Source organism: Trichomycterus rosablanca, chromosome 6 (genome assembly GCF_030014385.1).
Source record: "Trichomycterus rosablanca isolate fTriRos1 chromosome 6, fTriRos1.hap1, whole genome shotgun sequence".
Lineage (NCBI taxonomy): Eukaryota > Metazoa > Chordata > Actinopteri > Siluriformes > Trichomycteridae > Trichomycterus > Trichomycterus rosablanca.
Window position 1 is genome coordinate 19,778,124 of NC_085993.1, and position 21,831 is coordinate 19,799,954.

Genomic DNA, 21,831 nt, shown 5'->3' on the forward strand with positions numbered 1-21,831 from the left:
TCCTTAGCTCAACTCTAAACACAGAAACACCACTGCAGCGGTCACGGCAAGAATTGAAGTGCCAATGACTCAGATCTACCAAACCCCAAAAACTACTATTAAAGTCTGATGCCAAGCCAACATCTGGTGAGACAATTGTCTGGATATGAGAATATATATATATAAGACATGGCTTTGTTATGCATATTACACACAGCAAGATTCTTATTAAAGTACAGAGATATGTCAAAACAAGAAAGCACAATTTTAAGAAAAGCTTAGTTATAGTGAGCAAATATGACTCATGGTTTACCACATGAACTTTTTTGATCAGTTCAGTGTAAGAATTTTCATGAGATGAATATAGCCACATGGGCTTGGGAGTATTTCTGAAAACTGTTGTCACCTCACACAGTCTGCTGCATCAGGAAATGATGCACCAACCTACAACTACTTAATGCAAAGAGAAAGTTATACATTAATTCGATGCAGAGATGCTGCCAAGTTCTTTAGCTCATTTTAGATAAACTAAAAGACAAAGAAATGTGTTTTGCATTCAGATGAGTCATTTCAGAACAAACTGGTGTGGAATTCTTCGAGCCAAAGATGAAAAGAACCATTCAGACTGTTATAAGCAAGGTGCCAAGGTATAGGGGTGCACAGGATGTCCACAGGGTGGGTGGTTTGCATATGCCTAAACCCCTCAGACATCAAAGTGACATATTTTTTCCGACAAGCACATGGTTATTTCAACATGACAATGTCCATAAAATATACGTAGATGCAGAGTGTGTGTGCTTGACTGGCCTGTTTGCAATATTCATCTGTGTCCTAATGAAAATACTACAGATGGCACATCATGAAGAGTAGAATCACACAATGGTGACCACAGACTGATGATCAACTGATGTCTCAAGCACAGATGGGCAAAAATTCCACTTACAAAACTGGTGACAATCAGCATCCTCAGTTCTCAAATGATTACAATATTGTCAATAATAGAAAAGGTGACATAACAAAATAATAAACATGTCCCTGTATCAACTTTGTAAGTTTTTTATTTTTTTTATTTAAACATTTTATTAAGTTGGTCAGTTAAAACATTAAACATCTTTTCTATGCACTCAAAAGAACTAAAATCAGAGATCAATTTTATTTTAAAAAGATGTATTTGTGTCTTTTAATATACTTCATTATTTAAATTTACATTTACAAATACATTTAAAGTTATATTTATATTTTACAAATTCATAAGACATTGTAAAGTACATAAATGTAAAAGTAACTAACATAACATTAAAGTGATTCAATACTTGCTTCCTTTCCTGTAGCTTTACCATTGTTTTATAATTACATAGTGGATGCTCACCTAAAATCCATCAATTCTAATAATACACTTTGTTTGCTTGTTTTCGTACCTGACACACCTCTCCAGTATGAAACCAAGTGTGAAGAAGTCTCCTACATGGCACTACACCATCACTGTAGCACCTTCTCAGCACTTGTTCAGTAACAGTCCATACTAATTGACTTCCAGATGCCAGCAGGTCCTCTACGCCACAAAAGAAGCCCGTGGCCATATTTTAGTAAAGAAAACCTGAGAAGTGCTCCCACAGGAACGTGCCCAACCTGACTGGCTTCTGAAGCAGTTCTGGGTCAAAACACCACTAGCTAAGCTTGACACTCTGTATGTGGGCTCCAGTCCAAGACTCTCCCCCCATGATGGAGTAAACAGAGGAGGCAGGCCCCAGAGCTACACACTCTGCCTGTTTTATACACAGACACAAAGTATTTTCACACATACAGGCAGACACAATGACTGCCCCAGTACTTCTGCTTGTTCCACATAAACAAGCATTGTGGTTTCTGACTCTGTTATTTTCGTGCCTTTCCCGAGCCTCTCAAACGCTGCACCATAGCCAGGCATTAAGTAATGCCGTACGTTCAGAGAAAGAATAGATGGTGCTTACACTGATTAGCGGATAATGGTGGAGAATGATGACTTCAGTAGCTGCAGCACATCCACACCTTTTGAAAACATGTTTCTATCTAGATATGTAATAATGGACCTTATGTTTTTACAGGGGTGTTTTGGGGTATAAAGGGCATAAAGGTCCTACTTAATGATACTTTACACTTTAAAGAGACTTAGTGTTTGTTTACATTTGTAAATGGAGTGTCATTTCCTCTAAGCACTAGATGTCTTTACCCAATATATATTATTTGGATACCAGTCTAATGTTACAGATGTATTTCACTGCATTTATGCTACACAGTGCTATAATGTTTAGCTTTTTTAAATATCACTGACTATGACCTGAATTAAATTAATATTATTTATTAGGATTTTAACGTCATGTTTTACACACTTCTGTTACATGTATGACAGAACAGGTAGTTACTCACTACACAAGATTAATTAGTTCAAATTTAATGTCAAATTTCGTATCTCCAATTTCGTATCTCAAATTCACCTCACTTGCACGTCCTTGGACTGTGGGAGAAAACCAGAGTTCCCGGAGGAAACCCTCACAGACACGGGGAGAACATGCAAACTCCACACAGAAAGGACCCGAACTGCTCCACCTGGGAATTGAAGCCAGGACCTTCTTGCTGTGAGGCGACAGTGCTACCAATGGAGCCACCGTGCCGCCCAATTAAATTAATATGCCATTTTTAAATCATTGTTTAGTTTCACACATACCCATGAGTTTCATATTAATTACCATCACAGCATGCTGTACCGACAGGGGATGCACCTGACAACAGTTGTGCACAGTTCAGCATGGCACCACTGTCAGGTAACATGTGCTGTGGATTTGTGCTAAGGAGGAGTCAACTTTCCGCTCTGTCAAATTTAATCAGAGCACCAGGTTTTCCCTCAGTGGCATCAGGGTGTGGAAGAGGTCTTCTGCACTGTTTTTTTTTTTTTTTATATTAGCATGCCAGCTCTTGGAAATAAATCTAAATGACCAACAGCATTAATCAACTAATGACCCCATTATTGGTTATCACTTAATCAATCATGAACATCCCTAAATATGGCAAGTTATTAGAATGTATCCTTTATTACTATCAATGCAAATAAATCATGACAGGCCTATTTAATTGGAATTCAAGTAAAAGATAGTTTTGTTTAATTATTCAAATTCTAAAAATCATCCAATGTGGTTTAAACAAACACATGTTAATACATATTTTATACCTTATGCCTTTCTCTAAACACCAGTATACCATTAATTCATTCATAAAAAGCACCCCCCGCCCCAAAAAAAAAAAAAAAAACACCAACAGGCAGGTGCAAGAGTCCTACCTACCATTATCTTGTTAAATTTTATAAATTTTAATATCTTATTTAATTAACATTCTGTTGTTAAATAAAACAAGTAAACAATACCCAGCAAGCAATAACGGAACAAATGTTATCAGTTAAAACAGTTCATTCATTGTATAACAACTAATAACTGACATTTCAATTTAAACAGTGAAGCTAAGACATTTATTTATATATTAATTTATTGGGATTTTAATGTTATGTTTAACACTTTTGTGTCATTTTATGGCAAGACAGGTATTGTGTTTCTGTTTGCTTATTTTGTCTTTATAATTTGGTCTATTTAATATTTTCATTGTTATTTTTATGGCTGCAAGGTAGGTTAAGACTGTTCTTGTGTTGTCTTGTGTAAAAACCTCTGTTGGGGATCATGATTGCATTCGAGGAGGGTATATTTACCTGCTCCACGGCCCCTCCGATGCGTGGGCAATCCCTCAAACTCTTCTTTTGTGCCTGTGCCTCGGTGGATTGCACAGCGGTCTTTTCCCACCCAGCATACTCAGTGGCCAATTTTGTCTGCTGCAGGCACTGCAACTGTCCCCGCTAGATGGCTCCCAGCCGACCTGTAGCAGAGTCGAGATTCGAACCGAGAATCTCAGCGCTGGTGTGCTAGCGGAGTATCCCGCTGCGCTACCTGGGCGCCTATAATTAAGTGTTTTATCGTTACAGGTGCTTGACAGATTTCACAGGTTGGTGGGTTTTGTGAAGGTAAGACACACATACGTGCCATCCACAAGAGAGTGTGAGGATGTCAGCTTCAGAAAATCAAAGTTGATGTGTTATCTTGACAAGGTTTGTTACATTTTTAGAACTTTAAGCTGGCAATTTAGAAATCATGATGTTGTGGCCATTGAACCTGGTGTTTGTCGATAGATCCAAAAATAAAATCTGAAGATTAATTGGGTTCACGACAATTAATAAAGATCAGATCCAACTGCAGTTAGACAGTGGTATAATAATAAGCAGTGGCAGACAAAGTAGGCAAATAAACTGTGGTCATAAATTAAATGTAATTCTGTCAGCTGTTTCCACTCAGCTTTTTGGAATAAGATGATTATTTTGAATATATTCATGGGTCACCATAGATTTCACGTTTAAACACTGACTGATAGTTGGCTATACGTTAAAATTAGCATCTCTAATTACTGGCTTTACACTTTATAAGTCTTGGACTGATAAGAATCAGAAATGTGTATGCAGACCTTTAAACAGATACACACACTATCATTTCACTGTTTCAAAGTGTACAGTCTATTTTAACACACTGGATGTTGGGCATGAACAACCAACACTTCACCACCCTATCACCCCTGCTAGCTCAATCAATGCTCCAGCCTTGCTTTATACAACAAGGTCAATCAATATTGAACAACAGCTGTTCTAATCTGATCTGACACAAACTGTTTAGCAACCTAGAAACCCCAACCACACAAACAAACCTAGTAATTCATAATATAAAAGTAATTTAATAACAGACTTAATCCACTGCCAACACTGATCATAAAGAATGAAATATAGAGTATACAGTAGAATGAGCATGTTAATTGTTAATGTGACTGTTAATTTTTTAAAATATTTTCTTTATGCATTTTCTCCCTTTTAGCGCGTCCAATTGCCCGATTGCGTCATGCTTTCTCTCCACCAATGTCGATCCCTGCTCTGATTGAGGAGAACGACGCTTACCCATGCCCCCTCCGACACGTGGGCAGCATGCTGTATGCATCTTATCACCTACACTTTGATCAGTGCAGTGCAGCTCAGCACTGTGTACGGAGAGACACACCCTGAGAGCACTCTTTTCCCATCTCTGTGCAGGCGCCATCAATCAGCCAGCAGAGGTCGTAATTGCATTAGTTATGAGAGAGAGACCCTATCCGGCTTAATCCCACCCATATCTGAACAACAGGCCAATCGTTGTTCATGTGGCCGCTCAGCCTAGCCAGCAGGCAGAGCTGAGATTCGATACGATGTATTCGAGATCCAAACTCTGGTTCCAGCGTGTGTTTTTACCGCTGCGCCACCTGAGCAGCAACATGACTGTTAATTAACCTACATAGACATTTAGCCTTGCACTGTATCATGTTTACAAACAATTTAAATTAGCAGAACATTTCTCAATGTTAACAACTTTTGGTTTATACAATGTCACATTACACGTTTCTCAGTGTACCTGCAATGTTATCACAGTATTAATAAATGTTACATTTGTGCAAGCTATAAAAAGTTAACATGGAAATTTAAAAACATTATGTTTTAGTTTTCAGGAAATGTGTGTGATTTCTTGTTACTTTGAATGTTTTGTAATTAGGATGTCCTGGAGGGGAGGCAAGGCCACAATGTTGTGTACCTGCCAGCCGTGCACACTTAATGTTGTTAAATCACTTTCTTTCCACTTTTAGCTAGTCACACTGCTGTCAACACTAAAATATAGTGACATATTATTCTTTCTAAAAATGTGGTGTTTTTTAACCTATTTAATAATGCTATGTTTGCTAGCTAGTGAGCTTTGACCTAGTGTGGCAAATAGCTTTATTAAAAAAAAAATCTGTATTAAAATAATACAAAAGTTGAGTTATGGCTCTTATAAAATGTATTCCATCTGGTAGCTTATATGAAATCATGAAATCTATGGTAAATATAAACGCCACTTGTTTATCAGCAACCTTACCTACTAGCTCTTAACGACTATACAAACAGGTCTGTTGTTAATTTGTTGTTAAAATGTTCATTTAACATCATCCTCCTTTTCTTTTTTTTTTTTTTTTTTTTTTTTTTACATAATCAAGGTATGATCTGAGACGTGTGCACATATTTATATTTAAAAAATACTATCTACGTATGTAGATATAAATCTCTATATAACATGCAATTCCACTGCTTCATTGGCAGATGGCGCCATTCATTACCATTAATGGTACGGTAATAGGTATAACATTATTATAATTCATTAATTAACTATCCATGGATTGACCTGCAAGATTACAATAAACTGTTGGTGCTCAGGTGGCGGAGCAGTCTACTATGCTAGCCCACCACCACTGAGATCCAGGTTTGAATCTCAGTGATGCTATTGGCATGCCAAGCGTCTAGACAGGCATGACTGGCTATGTCTAGCTGGCCAAAGCCCCGCAATGGATTGGTGCCCTGTCCGGGGTTTTCCTGCTTTGTGCCCAGTGTTTCTTGGTGGAATACAAGCCCTCCCAACTATTTACATTAAGTATATTTTATTGATAATAATACAGAATACTATCTGTGGACTTTAGACTATTACATTAAGAATATTTTATTGATAATAATACAGAATACTATCTGTGGACTTAAGACTATTACATTAAGAATATTTTATTGATAATAATACAGAATACTACCTGTGGACTTTAGACTATTACATTAAGAATATTTTATTGATAATAATACAGAATACTACCTGTGGACTTTAGACTATTACATTAAGAATATTTTATTGATAATAATACAGAATACTATCTGTGGACTTTAGACTATTACATTAAGAATATTTTATTGATAATAATACAGAATACTATCTGTGGACTTTAGACTATTACATTAAGAATATTTTATTGATAATAATACAGAATACTACCTGTGGACTTTAGACTATTACATTAAGAATATTTTATTGATAATAATACAGAATACTATCTGTGGACTTTAGACTATTACATTAAGAATATTTTATTGATAATAATACAGAATACTATCTGTGGACTTTAGACTATTACATTAAGAATATTTTATTGATAATAATACAGAATACTACCTGTGGACTTTAGACTATTACATTAAGAATATTTTATTGATAATAATACAGAATACTATCTGTGGACTTTAGACTATTACATTAAGAATATTTTATTGATAATGATACAGAATACTACCTGTGGACTTTAGACTATTACATTAAGAATATTTTATTGATAATAATACAGAATACTACCTGTGGACTTTAGACTATTACATTAAGAATATTTTATTGATAATAATACAGAATACTACCTGTGGACTTTAGACTATTACATTAAGAATATTTTATTGATAATAATACAGAATACTACCTGTGGACTTTAGACTATTACATTAAGAATATTTTATTGATAATAATACAGAATACTATCTGTGGACTTTAGACTATTACATTAAGAATATTTTATTGATAATGATACAGAATACTACCTGTGGACTTTAGACTATTACATTAAGAATATTTTATTGATAATAATACAGAATACTACCTGTGGACTTTAGACTATTACATTAAGAATATTTTATTGATAATAATACAGAATACTACCTGTGGACTTTAGACTATTACATTAAGAATATTTTATTGATAATAATACAGAATACTATCTGTGGACTTTAGACTATTACATTAAGAATATTTTATTGATAATAATACAGAATACTACCTGTGGACTTTAGACTATTACATTAAGAATATTTTATTGATAATAATACAGAATACTATCTGTGGACTTTAGACTATTACATTAAGAATATTTTATTGATAATAATACAGAATACTATCTGTGGACTTTAGACTATTACATTAAGAATATTTTATTGATAATAATACAGAATACATTTTAAGTATAATCAGAAGGCCGTTGTTCATTTACTCTTGACTCACCCAGCATGTCTTAGTAAAACTGATTAAAAAGCCAAATAAAAAAAGTCCAGCAAGCTTGACCATGCCACTCTGTCTAAAACAATGCTGATCACTGTGTTCAGGATGCAAGCAGAAGGTCAAATAAGGAGCCACCCTGAAGCGGTTTAAAGACATAAGAGAGGTTTATTCAATAACGAATTCTCTGTCATTTACTGCCCATCTTCCTCTGAGCCCCCTAAAACCCCTGTACTTACATATCTTCAGCTATGACAGGTTGCTGTGATGAACAAAAACATTATTGCTATTAGGGATGCATCAATACCATTTTTTCCTCAACCGAGTACAAGTACAAGTACATGTATTTTTGTACTTGCCTATAACCGATACCGATACCAATACCTATTTAGAATGATGGAGTTAATGAGTTGGAGGTTAATAAATATTTTTGCAATGTTGGTGTTGTAATGTTTTGTAGAGAACGATCAGGTCAGAAATACTGTAAAACGTGTGTGTGCCGGTGTATTCTGATATAAACTATATTATCCCCTGTCCCACCTGTTTACACTCCTCTCCTGCGTTTCCCCTCACACCGTATCCTGCGTTCTCATTGGCTGTTCGACATGTCACTCATTCCCAGTCGCACATCTCAGATCAGATATCTGATATGCTACAAAACTCGATCCGGTCGCCGAGCGCCGAGTTGCTCCCGAGCCGGCAAATCTAGCGCCGACCAGTCGCTGAGCAAAAATCAGGGCAAAAATCGTGTAGTGTGAACTAGGCATAACGCAGCAATGTGCACTAGGCACACAGTATCGGATGTTTAGTATCGGAGCCTCGTTTGCGAGTACGAGTACAAGTTAATGAGCGCGGTATCGGGCAAATACCAGTATCGGTACTCATGCATCGGCCAGGTGAGGCTGAGCGGTTACATGAACAACGATTGGCCTGTTGTTCAGATAAGGGGTGGGATTAAAGCCGGATGGGGACTCTCTCTCAGACTAGTGCGATTACGACCTCTGCTGGCTGGTTGGTGGCGCCTGCACGGAGATGGGAAAGGAGTGCGGTAGAGGGTGTGGCTCTCCGTACACAGCGCTGAGCTGCACTGCACTCGTCAAGTGTAGGTGATAAGATGTTCGATGGCTGTGCACATGTCGGAGGGGGCGTGGAGCAGCCTCGTCCTCCCCAATCAGGAGCAGGGACCAGCATTAGTGAGAGGATGATTGACGGGCAGAAATTGGATGCGTTAAAGTGGGAGAAAAAGGGGGAAAAATTGTTGAATGTTTTTGTAAAATTTGTAAAATGTGCTTATTCAGCAATGTTGTCAGGGTTGGAGGCATAGAGTAAAAAAATCATTGGATATCCAACGATACAGAGATCCTGCATTATTTTGAAGCATTGTTTGCCTGGTGGCCAGTGAACAAGTTTAATACTTTTGTTACTGCTGTTATTAAGGTCTAAAGCTGATTCTGGTAACTTGATTTTAAAGTAAAACAAATTTTAAAAGCAATTAAATAAATATATACTTAAACTAAACAGACATTTCTGTCCCGGGAGTAAAAGTGCCTAATAAGGCTGTGTGTAGGCTCTGTTGTTGTGAATGCATGTGTCATCCAGCTCATTGAATGAGACAGTTGAGTAAACAGATGGTAAAGAAATTGGCAGCGATGGTTGTGAAAATATAAACCATTAGTAGAACCAAATCAGATGCTTGGTCTACTTCTGAAACATTTACTTTGAAGACTTGGCCTGTTTTGTGTTTAACTTGTGTTATTATTTAACTGCAAAGACTTTCCCCCAGACATGATCTTGTTGGGGATGATGACAAGGCTAGTCGACACTAACTGAAAACACCGGAGTCTGTAGCAACAGTTAAGTAGACATCTGTTAAACCATTCCAGGGTGAGAGACCTCGTGCGTGTTTATGACGAGGAGAAAAAGGATGAGGGAAGCTGAGGAAGAGGACAGTAAAAAATGGTTTGCTTTATAATAACCGAGTCTGAATCAGCTCTCTGAGGTTTAGCTTGCAGTTTTACAGCAGAAGAGAAAGCCACAGTAAGTGCAGAAACCAAAACAAACACTCACGGTCACTGTCTTAGCCTCACAAAATCAGCCAGACATGTGCTCCGTACACATTCTGCCTCCAAATTGAACGTAAACTGTTCTTCACAGGCTGAAATTGTGCTTTAAAATTAGATTACACTGGATTACCTTCGTCTGCACCCCAGACAAAGATGATGTAATAAAAAACAACACAAATCTGCAATTAGTTGTGTTCTTCTTGACACCAGTGGTCAAACCAGCAACTCTGGTACACAATCACACTTCTAGAAATAAACTGTTAAAGAAATGGGCAAAAAGTATCAGACACTTTCCCAATACAACAGCATGATTTTAATCCAAAGTTACAGCTGAGCCAATACAGACCAAGTAATAACTGAGCCAATATTTACCGCCTTATGATAGAGATTTGTCTTCTGCAGTATCATTTATACCATTGTAAAACAGATCGATGGAGATATGCAGTAAACTGTCATAAAACAATGCTTTTTATCTAACATTAACTGGTCAGAATTGATTCGTGATGTCCACATTTTTCCAAAGTTTAACATTCAGTAAGAATCCCAACTAACGCAAACAGCTTCAGTGTCCGTAATTTAAAAGCATAATAGGTTTCATCATTCATGATTTATATACACTGATCAGCCATAACATTAAAACCACCTCCTTGTTTCTACACACATTGACCATTTATTCAGCTCCACTTATCATATAGAAGCACTTTGTGGTTCTACAATTACTGACTGTAGTCCATTTGTTTCTCTGCATGCTTTGTTAGCCCACTTTTTATGCTCTTCTTCAGTGGTCAGGACTCTACCAGGATCACTACAGAGCAGATATTATTTGGGTGGTGGATCATTCTCAGCACTGCAGTGACACTGACATGGTGGTGGTGTGTTAGTGTGTGTTGTGCTGGTATGAGTGGATAAGACACAGCAGCGCTGATGGAGTTTTTGAACACATTACTGTCACTGCTGGACTGAGAATAGTCCACCAACCAAAAATATATCAAGCCAACAGCGCCCCGTGGGCAGGGTCCTGTGACCACTCATGAAGGTCTAGAAGATGACCAACTCAAACAGCAGCAATAGATGAGCGATCATCTCTGACTATACATCTACAAGGTGGACCAACTAGGTAGGAGTGTCTAATAGAGTGGGCGGTGAGTGGACACGGTATTTAAAAACTCCAGCAGCGCTGCTGTGTCTGATCCACTCATACCAGCACAACACACACTAACACACAACCACCATGTCAGTGTCACTGCAGTGCTGAGAATGATCCACCACCTAAATAATACCTACTCTGTGGTGGTCCTGACCATTAAAGAACAGGGTGAAAGCAGGCTAAAAAGGTATGTAGAAAAGTAGATGGTCTACAGTCAGTAATTGTAGAACTACAAAGTGCTTCTATATGGTAAGTGGAGCTGATAAAATGGACAGTGAGTGTAGAAACAAGGAGGTGGTTTTAATGTTATGGCTGATGAGTGTATACTAGATACATAAAACAAGTTTTCTGTTAAGATTAGGCCGATAGTGCTCTTTCAATAAATGGCACATGCACACTGGTGGGTGAGGGTGAGTCTCAAATCAGCAGTCTGAAGTCTAGCTCCATTCTCAAGTCATCCCAAGCAATTAGCTGTTGGAAATCAACTGTTCTATAACCAACAGCATTAATCTATGATTTATTTGCTGGTTGTTGGTTTACTGGTTAATTAATAACATCCCTATACATTGTTTCTTTATAATGTTTTACATACACCGATCAGGCATAACACTATGACCACCTTCCTAAGGCGTGGGGCATGGACTCGACTAGACCCCTGAAGGTGTGCTGTGGTATCTGGCACCAAGATGTTAGCAGCAGATCCTTTAACTTGTTTGTCTAGCACATCCCACAGATGCTCGACTGGATTGAGATCTGGGGAATTTGGAGGCCAAGTCAACACCTCAAACTCAGTGTTGTGCTCCTCAAACCATTCCTGAACCATTTTTGCTTTGTGGCAGGGTGCATTATCCTGCATCCTGTCGCTGGTTTACCACTGTTCCTTACTTGGACCACTTTTGATAGATACTGACCACTGCAGACCGTCTAGCCATCACAAATTTGGCCCTTGTCAAACTTGCTCAAATCCATATGCTTGTCCATTTTTCCTGCTTCTAACACATCAACTTTGAAGATAAAATGTTCACTTGCTGCCTAATATATCCCACCCACTAACAGGTGCCTTGATGAAGAGATAATCAGTGTTATTCACTTCCCCTGTCAGTGGTCATAATGTTATGCCTCGTCGGTGTATCTATTGATTTCTTGTTGGATCATAGTATCAACTTATGGCTTAACATGACTAATAATGTTTTTTTGGCAAGCAAACATGTGTCTGGGCAAACACATTGGACGATTTACTGGCCAAACTGGAAAATGTATGATTTGTCCAGCTATTAATATGCATGAAATGCAATAAGCTAGTCTATTTTAGTTTTGTCCAACACTTTCTCTCTTGCATTGTTGTTGTTCCAGCTGGACAACAGTTGATGACCTCACACCATTAGCCATACATCTCCTAAGTCATCTGTGTGACCTCTGTATTGTGAAGCCTTTATTCATCAGTGGGTTGCCCCAAGGCTTCCATTCATTGCAACAGCAACAGCTCTTTTTTTTCTGGATTGTGCTGACCCTTGAGTGGTTCATTGTCTTTTTTTAATTAGAGGACAGTCCCATGTCATTTTATAGGGCAACCACTATGCACTGCTTAACCAATAATCTACTGTAGTTGCACAGAGTAAGGCAGTAGGGGGCATAAGGCCAAAGGAAATCAGGAAGTGTTGGTTATCAAGGTTACATGTAAAAAATGTTGGAAATGTACTGTTCAGATTTCCAGGTCATGGAATGGTAATGGAAACCTGTGATCCTTGGTTAAAACAAAAAAATCAGACATCGTCTTTTGCAGTAAGCACAACTGACTCTTTAAGTGGTAAATTCACAAATACATTCCATTTTTCACCACACAGTAATTAGTTAACATATCGACACTTCATTTCTTTTTCTCTTTCTCTAACTCTCACCAATAAAAACTGTTCCATTAAGACTCCCAACACTGAAAATCCCTTTCACACTATCTTGTGTGATCACACGTAGAGACGAGACAGAACTGAGCAGCCAAATGTATAATTAATCTCTGCCATTCATTATATGTTGCCAAGTAAGTGAAACATACGTTTTAGACACTGCCATTGCTAACAGTTTTATTTAAATAAATTACAGGTTTCCAACGTACAGCCAACAATTTCGAGAAGTCCCTTTCCTGTTCAGCATGACAGCACCAGAGTCATAACCACAATCCATTAAACAACTTTGGGATGTATTTAAATGTGCATTGCAAGCCAGCCCAGCCTTCTTGTCTGACATTAACGCCTGACCTTACAAATGGGCAGAATTTTCTACAAGCACAATGCATTTTTTTGTATTTAAAAACAATTAAATACAAGTACGATCTAAAAAAGGTCAAGCTTGTTACAGTTGCAAATATTAACTCCATATTAATGGCCCTGGTTTTAAAATGGTCTGTCCAACAGTGGTTGGGTGTCCACATACTTTTAGCCATATAGAGTGGCAGAGAAACATTTTAACATCTTTAATAAAACTATGTATTAAAAACAATGGTTATCCAGATAGCTTATTTTATCTTTCTTAGGTCTTCCCGAGCAATTAGCTGTTGGAATTTAATTGTTCTATAACTAACAGCATTAATCTATGATGTCTTTGCTGGTTAATAACATCACTATATATTGTTCCTTTATAATGTTTACATATCTGTCGATTACTTGATGGATAATAGTATCAACTTATGGCTCAACATGCCTAATAATGTTTTTGGCAAGCAGACAAGAGTCTGGACAAACACATTGGACAATTTACTGGCCAGACTGGAAAATGTATTATTTGTCCAGTTATTAATAATATTGTTTGTTTGTTTATTAAGATTTTAACATCATGTTTTACACTTTGGTTACATTCATGACAGGAACGGTAGTTACTCATTACACACAAGGTTAATCAGTTCACAAGATTATATCAAACACAGTCATGGACAATTTAGAATTTCCAGTTCACCTCACTTGCATGTCTTTGGACTGTGGGAGGAAACCGGAGCACCCGGAGGAAACCCACGCAGACACGGGGAGAACATGCAAACTCCACACAGAAAGGACCCAGACCGCCCCACCTGGGGATCGAACCCAGGACCTTCTTGCTGTGACACGACAGTGCTACCCACTTAGCCACCGTGCCGCCCTATTAATAATAAAATAATAATAATCCAACAGTGGTTGGGTGTCCACATACTTTTAGCCATAGTGTGACAGAAACATTTTAACATCTTTGATAAAACTATGTAATAAAAACAATGGTCAACTAGATAGCTAATACAAGCCAGTATGAGTAGGGTTTCAGTATTTGAGGTACCATGTACTTGATATGCTGTTATAAACTGTTTAGGCCAAGCATGTCAAAATACATTCACGTTTTAGAAAACTGGCAAACCCCCATGATGGATTGGTGTCCAGTCCAGGGTGTGTTCCTGCATTGTGTCCGGTAACTCGAGGGAAGTCAGACCCGTTGTGACCCTGACTAGAATAAAGTGGTGGTAATAAGCATGGAAGTGAAAAAGAAAACTTTAGGGGTCCAAAGGTGCTTGGGATGTACCAAAAATCTGTTTTGGCCATGATCAGCTTCATATAACTTTATTAAATAAAGAATCTCTGACTTCCTACATGCACTAGTAAAATGTTTCTATTGTACATTAGTCCATTTGAATCTGAAACATTTATATGAATTTCAGAATTCTTGGTTTTTGGTACGTCCATATTTATATATTGTATATAGGTTGACAATGGCTTGAAAATGGATTAACCCTGAACAAGCTTCCTATGAGTAGATAGATGCTTAACATGCTTGCTGACATTGATGTTTTGAGGAAGCCTTCATCAGCTGTGAGAAATCTTGGAGTACTGCATGATTCCTCACTCACCTTTAAGTGTCACCTTGACTTCCTAAACATATTTCCATTTTCATAACATCAGCCAACTGCAGCCACTACCCAGTACTATTCATTCATTGCTTCATTCATTGCTACCACCGCTTTATCCTGGTCACGGTGGGTGCAAATCACTGGGTGGATGGTAGGAAACATTCCAGACAGGTTGCCAGTGCATCACAGGGCAAACACACACACACACACACACACACACACACACACACAAACACCCACCTAGGGCAATTTTGTATCTCCAATGAACCTAACTGCATGTCCAACTAAAACAATCAATAAGCTGCAGTACATCCAAAACTCTGCAGCAAGAGTGCTTATGTACAACAAAAAATCCACCCACATCACCCCTGTTGTTAACTAGCAGCACTGACTTCCGGTAAACATTGCATATCACATACAAAATATTGCTCATCTTTACGTTTACAGCCCTTCATGGTCTGGGCCCGGCATATCTCCGGGAGTGCCTGCATCCCTATGTACCTCCTCACACACTTAAGTCCTCTGATGGCAGGTTTCTCACCATTACTTATACTAGGCTCTCTTATACTAGTCCCTCTTGGGACATTCCTCTTCAAACAGTATTTCTGTCTTCCTTTTGTCATATACATTTTCTATGATTTTCAATCATCTACTGTACTTCTGTTTGTAAAGCAAGTTTAAGATTGTGGAAAACTATATAAATAAGACCTATATATTATAAGAATTTTTAATACTAGAAATGATATTACTCATTTGAACACACAACATTTGAAATGTTGTAGAAAGGAATTGACAAGGTATATTTGACAAATGTGCTTGGATGCTTTTGAGAAGGACCAAATTTATTTATTTATTAGGATTTAATGTCATGTTTCACACTTTGGTTACATTAATGACAGGACAGGTAATTACAGGTTATACATGATTCATCAGTTGAAGTTCAATGTCACAGGCAATTTTGTATCTCCAATGAACTTACACATCTTTGGACTGTAAGAAGAAACCAAAGGTCCTGGAGGAAACCCACTGAGACACAAGGAAAAACATTCAAACTTTACCACACGCACCAAATACCAACATTTATATAAGTCCTGTATGTATTCTTTCAAAGATTACTGTATGCAATATTGGCCATGTTAGAAGGAAGGAAGGTCAGATGGGGTCTCTTCCTTTGCTGCTGTGATATGCGAGCTTAGCCTGGCTTTACATAGACGATATGGCTCTATGTAGGAAACCAACAACAGCAGGTGATAAGAAGTGGCCGCAGATTGGAAATGTGTCAGAGTGGGCGTGTGGTGGTTCAGCTCTCCTTGATCAGATTGGGGGCTGTGCAAGTGGCAGAGGGTTCACAATCGGGAAATATAAATGACTAGATAAAGGGACAGAAATCCAGGAAACTGATTAGAAAAGGGAGGAAAAAAGGAAATCCAGTTCTTTTGGTACCTTGACATCATTTTATTATTTAAGTATAATTTGAAAGTTGTAGAGTAACTGACATTTTAGATTGTGTAAAGTATCCAGTAAGTCTTTGATATGAATTTAAAGGCCCCCAGGTGGCGCAGCGGGATATTCCGCTAGCACACCAGCACCGAGATTCTGAAATCCTTGGTTTGAAACTCGGTGTTGCCACTGTTCGGCTGGGCGCCATAATTGGCAGTGTCTGCAGAAGATACTAATTGGCCACCGTATCTGCAGAGTGGGGGCCGGACTATGTGTGGGTGGGTGGGTCTGATTAACGGAAGAGACGCCTGTGCAGAATGCAGGGGCGAGAAGAGAAGGGCTGTGTATGTGTCGAAAGAGGCGTGTACAGCGACGTGCTCTCCTTGGATGCAATCGGGTATCCCTCAGCAGCAGAAGACAAATTGAATGCGCGAAATCGGGAGGAAAATAGGGAGAAAATGCAAATAATAATAAAAAAATTTAAAATGTGACTTGTTTGCTGTTCATCAATCATTTAATCAATAATTGTATAATTAAACTGAATTTAACCATTTAAAAACATGTTTTTGGATCAGGTGAACTTTGCAATTGGACAGGAGGCAGTGGAACAGTAACAACATGTTTGTGGGGGTGTAACAAATATTAAAACTAGAACATTAACTACTCAATAGTGAAACTACTACTCAGATCTTGGCTCTGTATTGATTTGGACTTTTTGATGAAACCTTTTGATGTATATTATGCTGTGACTGTCAGTGATCTTGACTTGACAGTTTTATTTACTAAAATTAAAATACATTTTAGCATGAATTTATATAAATTAGCAACGTGATGCATGAACAGGAAGAAGTACGCACCCAAAGAACCCACAAACCAGATGAGCAAGCATGTGTCACCCTTATGTTACGAAAGGCTAAAGAATTTCTTTCTGGCACGTCTCACAACTTCACAATATGGCACAACTCCAATTTGACTGCAACCTCTTCAGTCTAACAGCAGTTAAACTAGATAAAGGAATCCAGCTTAAATGATCACTATAAAAAGAGGACTGGAAATGTAAAAACTACAGTAAAAATTTAGGCTCCTCTTTGAATTAAAAGGAAATTTTTGCTGTTGTAAAAGTCCAGTTTTACTTCTACCGTCAGTTAAATAAAGACGACTGATGGTGGCTTAGAGTCAGCAGGTCAAATGAGAAAAAAGGTTTAAATCTTAATAGAAGAGTGAAAAAGGATTTATCAGAACAGCTAGCTTTTGCTTTTGAGAGTCTCAACAGCATGTCTAGTCCTGCCACAACCTCACCATTTAGATGTCTGTTAGGACTAAGATTTGGGGTTCTTTGCTACTTGAGTCGAGCCAAAATGCAGCACCCCCTCGAAGCCTCTAAACTGTGACAGTGTGTGTATGGCTTACACAGATGCCACATAGATAAAGGGGGAGGTGAATGATGCCCCTGCCTAACGTCACTTGAATGCTGTCTGCCTGCCCCCACTAATAATGTCTTTGAGGGATGATGGGTGCTGAGCTATAGAGATAAATGTGAGAAAACAAAAAAGGGTTGATATTAAATACAGGATAAAATCTGTTCATATTTCCCTAGCCTAGCATTTACAGTACTGACCATGATAAGTTCACCAATATAATTTTTTTAGCAGACAACTGGCATACATATAATTTTGATTAATAGTTTGAATTAATTTCCTGTTAACACATGCCACATTTGCATTTTTTCCATTTCATGTTTTACCACCACTTTATCATCATCAGAGTCACGGGGGGTCTGATTGCTCTGACATTAGGCGCAACACAGTAACACACGACGGACAGATTGCCAATCCATAGCGGGACCTCGGCCATACAGACTTAGCCAATCATGAAGATGCTGGACTGGCCAATAGAACCGCTGGGGAATCAAATCCCTGGATCCAAGAGGTAGTGGGTTAGCATAATTCACTGTTACGCTCAATGCCACACATAATTTTGTTTATTATATCATTTAGTTATCATATGAGTTATTTTTACTAGATCAGATATAGAGTCACGGTGGGTCGAGTGCCGTCCGTCCGTCTATCTGTCTGTCTGTCTATCTATCTATCTGTCTATCTGTCTATCCGTCTATCTATCTATCTATCTGTCTATCTATAATCCATCTATCCATCTATCTATCTGTCTGTCTGTCTGTCTGTCTGTCTGTCTGTCTGTCTGTCTGTCTGTCTGTCTGTCTATATATCTATCTATCTGTCTATATATCTGTCTGTCTATCATCTATCTATCTATCTATCTATCTATCTATCTGTCTATCTGTCTATCTGTCTATCTGTCTATCCATCTATCATCCATATATCTATCTATCATCCATTTATCTATCTATCATCCATTTATCTGTCTATCTATCTATGTATTGTAAAAATATATACCATTTAACATACAACAGTAAACTACAATTAATAAATATTTAATATTAATACATGTTTATATGTTATGTTAATAAATGTAAATTGGTATATAGATTGACTACCTGATTAACTATTATTATTCAAATATAATAATAGTAAGTTATATGAATAGAGGCATAATTACCCTTGTGTTTATCTTGTACAAACTTTATTATATAAAAGTACAGTGTTTGGTGATTTTGTAAATAATTATTTGTTACATAATTACACAGCTTTTAAAAAAAAGTTGTTACTAATCATTATGGTATTTTTCAAAAGCTATTTTATTATTAACTGCCTCCACCCTAAGCCTGTACTCTATTCTTCAGCTTATCTCTGAATGGCTAAAGTCCGGGTAATGTTTATATTAAGTACTTGAAAGGGCATTAAAGTTCACTGCTCTTTGAAAAATTGATAGCAATACATTGTAGCATCTGTTAAAATGATCTTTAAAATGAACACTGATTTTGTTTTATGTGTTTGGATGGGTAAACAGGTGATCTTGATAATATTTCACTGTTAGACTGATCTTACTGAGTTATTAATATGGTGTACCTACAAAACTGGTCGTTGAGTGCAAATTTGAGAAATATGTGACTGGATTTGATCATTTTTCTGTCATCACTGCCAATGGAATAAACAACCTGATGACGGCAAATCTATTTGTTCCCTAACAAACGTGTCTTGCACATCAGGGACTCAAACAATCACAAAAGAGTGAGTGTATTGTTTAAAACCTAAAACTAGAAATAAAAAAAAATCAGATTATGATATAAAAAGTTTTATTATAATGTGAGCCATTTTACTATGGACACATTATCAGAACGTTAAACTTTATTACTGTGTTTGGGGAAAAAAATTCAATTATGTTCAGTTCTGGAAAGATTTTAATCAATGTCAACTTAAAAAATAGCTACAATAAATTTTGCTTTAGTGATAGTGATAGTGGATCTTCATAGCAGGCTCATGTTCTTTAGCCAGTAATAATACCATAAATCTTGTCAATTAGGTGCTCTTAACAGTCATTTGCTTCGAGTCATTTACAGAAAGTGTTCACACTCACTGCGTTCCTTCCTGCTGACTTTAATGGAATGGTATTTGTAAATGAGGAAGTTGTACGCAACATCACTTTCGCAAGACAGCATGCGTGGTTCAGCCTGCAACTGTTTGTTCAGACTCTCAGTGTTTCACTGAAGACAAATTCACTTACCTAATGTAACACAAGCATCGTGTATTTTCCTGCCATATGGCATCAACCTAAACTACAACACTGCTCTCAGTGGATGAGATTCAAACTGAATCAGACTTTAAGATACACTGCCAAGTTCAACCAGAACCCCCCACCACTCCTTTCAGCATTTTTAATCCTTATGGCAGCAAATAAGCCAATGTAATAAAACATTTTAAATACTCATGTAAAAAAACCCCAATAAAGTTAGTAGTAGGGCTGCAACTATCGATTAATTTTGTAATCGAGTATTCTATCAATTATTCCAGCAATTAATTCGAGTAATCGGATAAGAAATACTTTTGCTTTAATAAAGAGCAAAAATAAATACGTATAAGATAAAATAAGACGTGTCTCTTAAAACAAACTGTACAATTTTATTCCTTGCATACAGGACAGTTTAAGGACTTTTAAAATGTATACGGAAACCTAAAACTAAGGCATAAATAATAATACACAATAATACATAAACATCGCCTCTAATTTGTGCAACTTTTAGAACTAAAGGTTTCAGCTATTGCTCACGCATAACTTAAAGCTTTAAAATTTGTTGGGAGGCTTTGTGGCATTTGTAAGAGGTTCTGTCAGGATTGTATCTCCTAGATGAGGTAGATTTGGCATGTGTGCGCGTGTACGTGTCACACAAGTCGCGCTATCAAATCTTGGCTGCGTCCTAAATCGCACTTCTATACTGCACAGTATGCAGGAGTGGCGAGTGTGTCCAAAAAACGTAGTATTTATTGAACTGTACGTGAAAAGTCCCCAGATTAAGTCCTGTTAAGTACTGTTTAAGTGTGAGATTTGGGATGCAGCCCTCGGCTTCTTCACGTCACCTAACCACAGCGTGAACATGTGCAAAAGTGTGAAACACCGTGAGCTGTATATAGTTGTATGGATTAAACGTTAACTCGATGCGAAAAATCTGAATCGATGATTTTTTGTAATCGAATTACTTGAGTTTCTCGAGGAATCGTTTCAGCCCTAGTTAGTAGTGTCCATTTTGTTACGGTATATGATGCACACTAGCATTGTAACAAAATGTTACCTTCATTTAGGGTCGCAATGGGTACGGTTTTCCCTGAGCACAATGGAGTTACAAACTCTGGAGGGACCCCAATCGATTGTGGGGCCTTCACCAATCCCACCCAAAACATAACCAATATTGTCTATGTGTGTGTCTATTTGAAACCTGGATCACAGTGTTAGTGAGCCAGTGAAATTTACTTCTGTGCAACCTGAGCAACCTGTCTGCAGTTCCGTAATGTTCTTTTGTTCTTTGTGAGCAAGTGTGTTTAAAAAACACAAAGAGAAATAAACTTAAACCTGAAGAAGGAAGTTAAAGTGTGAAGTACATTTAAAATGATTATTTTTGAAAGTTAATCACAGGACCATCCTTACTCCTGCTGAGAGGCTTAAAGGTGTGTGTTTGCATGTGCAGATTAAGACTCTTTGGGAGGGTGGCAAATTAAAATAACATTTTATAAGCCAACCACATCATAGAAAGGTGGGGCTTTATGTAACTCAGCTGTTGAGTTCCAAATTAAACATGTTTTTCTGGAATTTCCCGGCTTTCTTTCAGAATGTAGTCATTTCCAGTTCCCGATTGTGAACCCGCTGCCGCTTGCACAACCCCCCATCCGATTAATGTGAGCTGGATCATCACACATTCCCTCCGACATGTGTCCGATCTGCGACCTCCTG

At 37.6% G+C, this 21,831-nt stretch overlaps 1 protein-coding gene across 3 annotated transcripts in view; it reads right to left on the bottom strand.

Moving 5' to 3' along the window:
• frmd4ba (FERM domain containing 4Ba) overlaps positions 1-21,831 on the bottom strand; it is a 91,531-nt gene that overhangs the window by 51,114 nt on the left and 18,586 nt on the right. The window contains exon 1 of one of the 3 annotated variants that reach the window (XM_062997539.1): positions 1,398-1,559. The exons of the other annotated variants lie outside the window; for them this stretch is intronic. Within the exon in view, the coding sequence (XP_062853609.1) occupies positions 1,398-1,559 (162 nt within the window). Of the gene's footprint in view, positions 1-1,397; positions 1,560-21,831 lie in introns of those variants that run through there. 3 annotated transcript variants of the gene reach the window in all.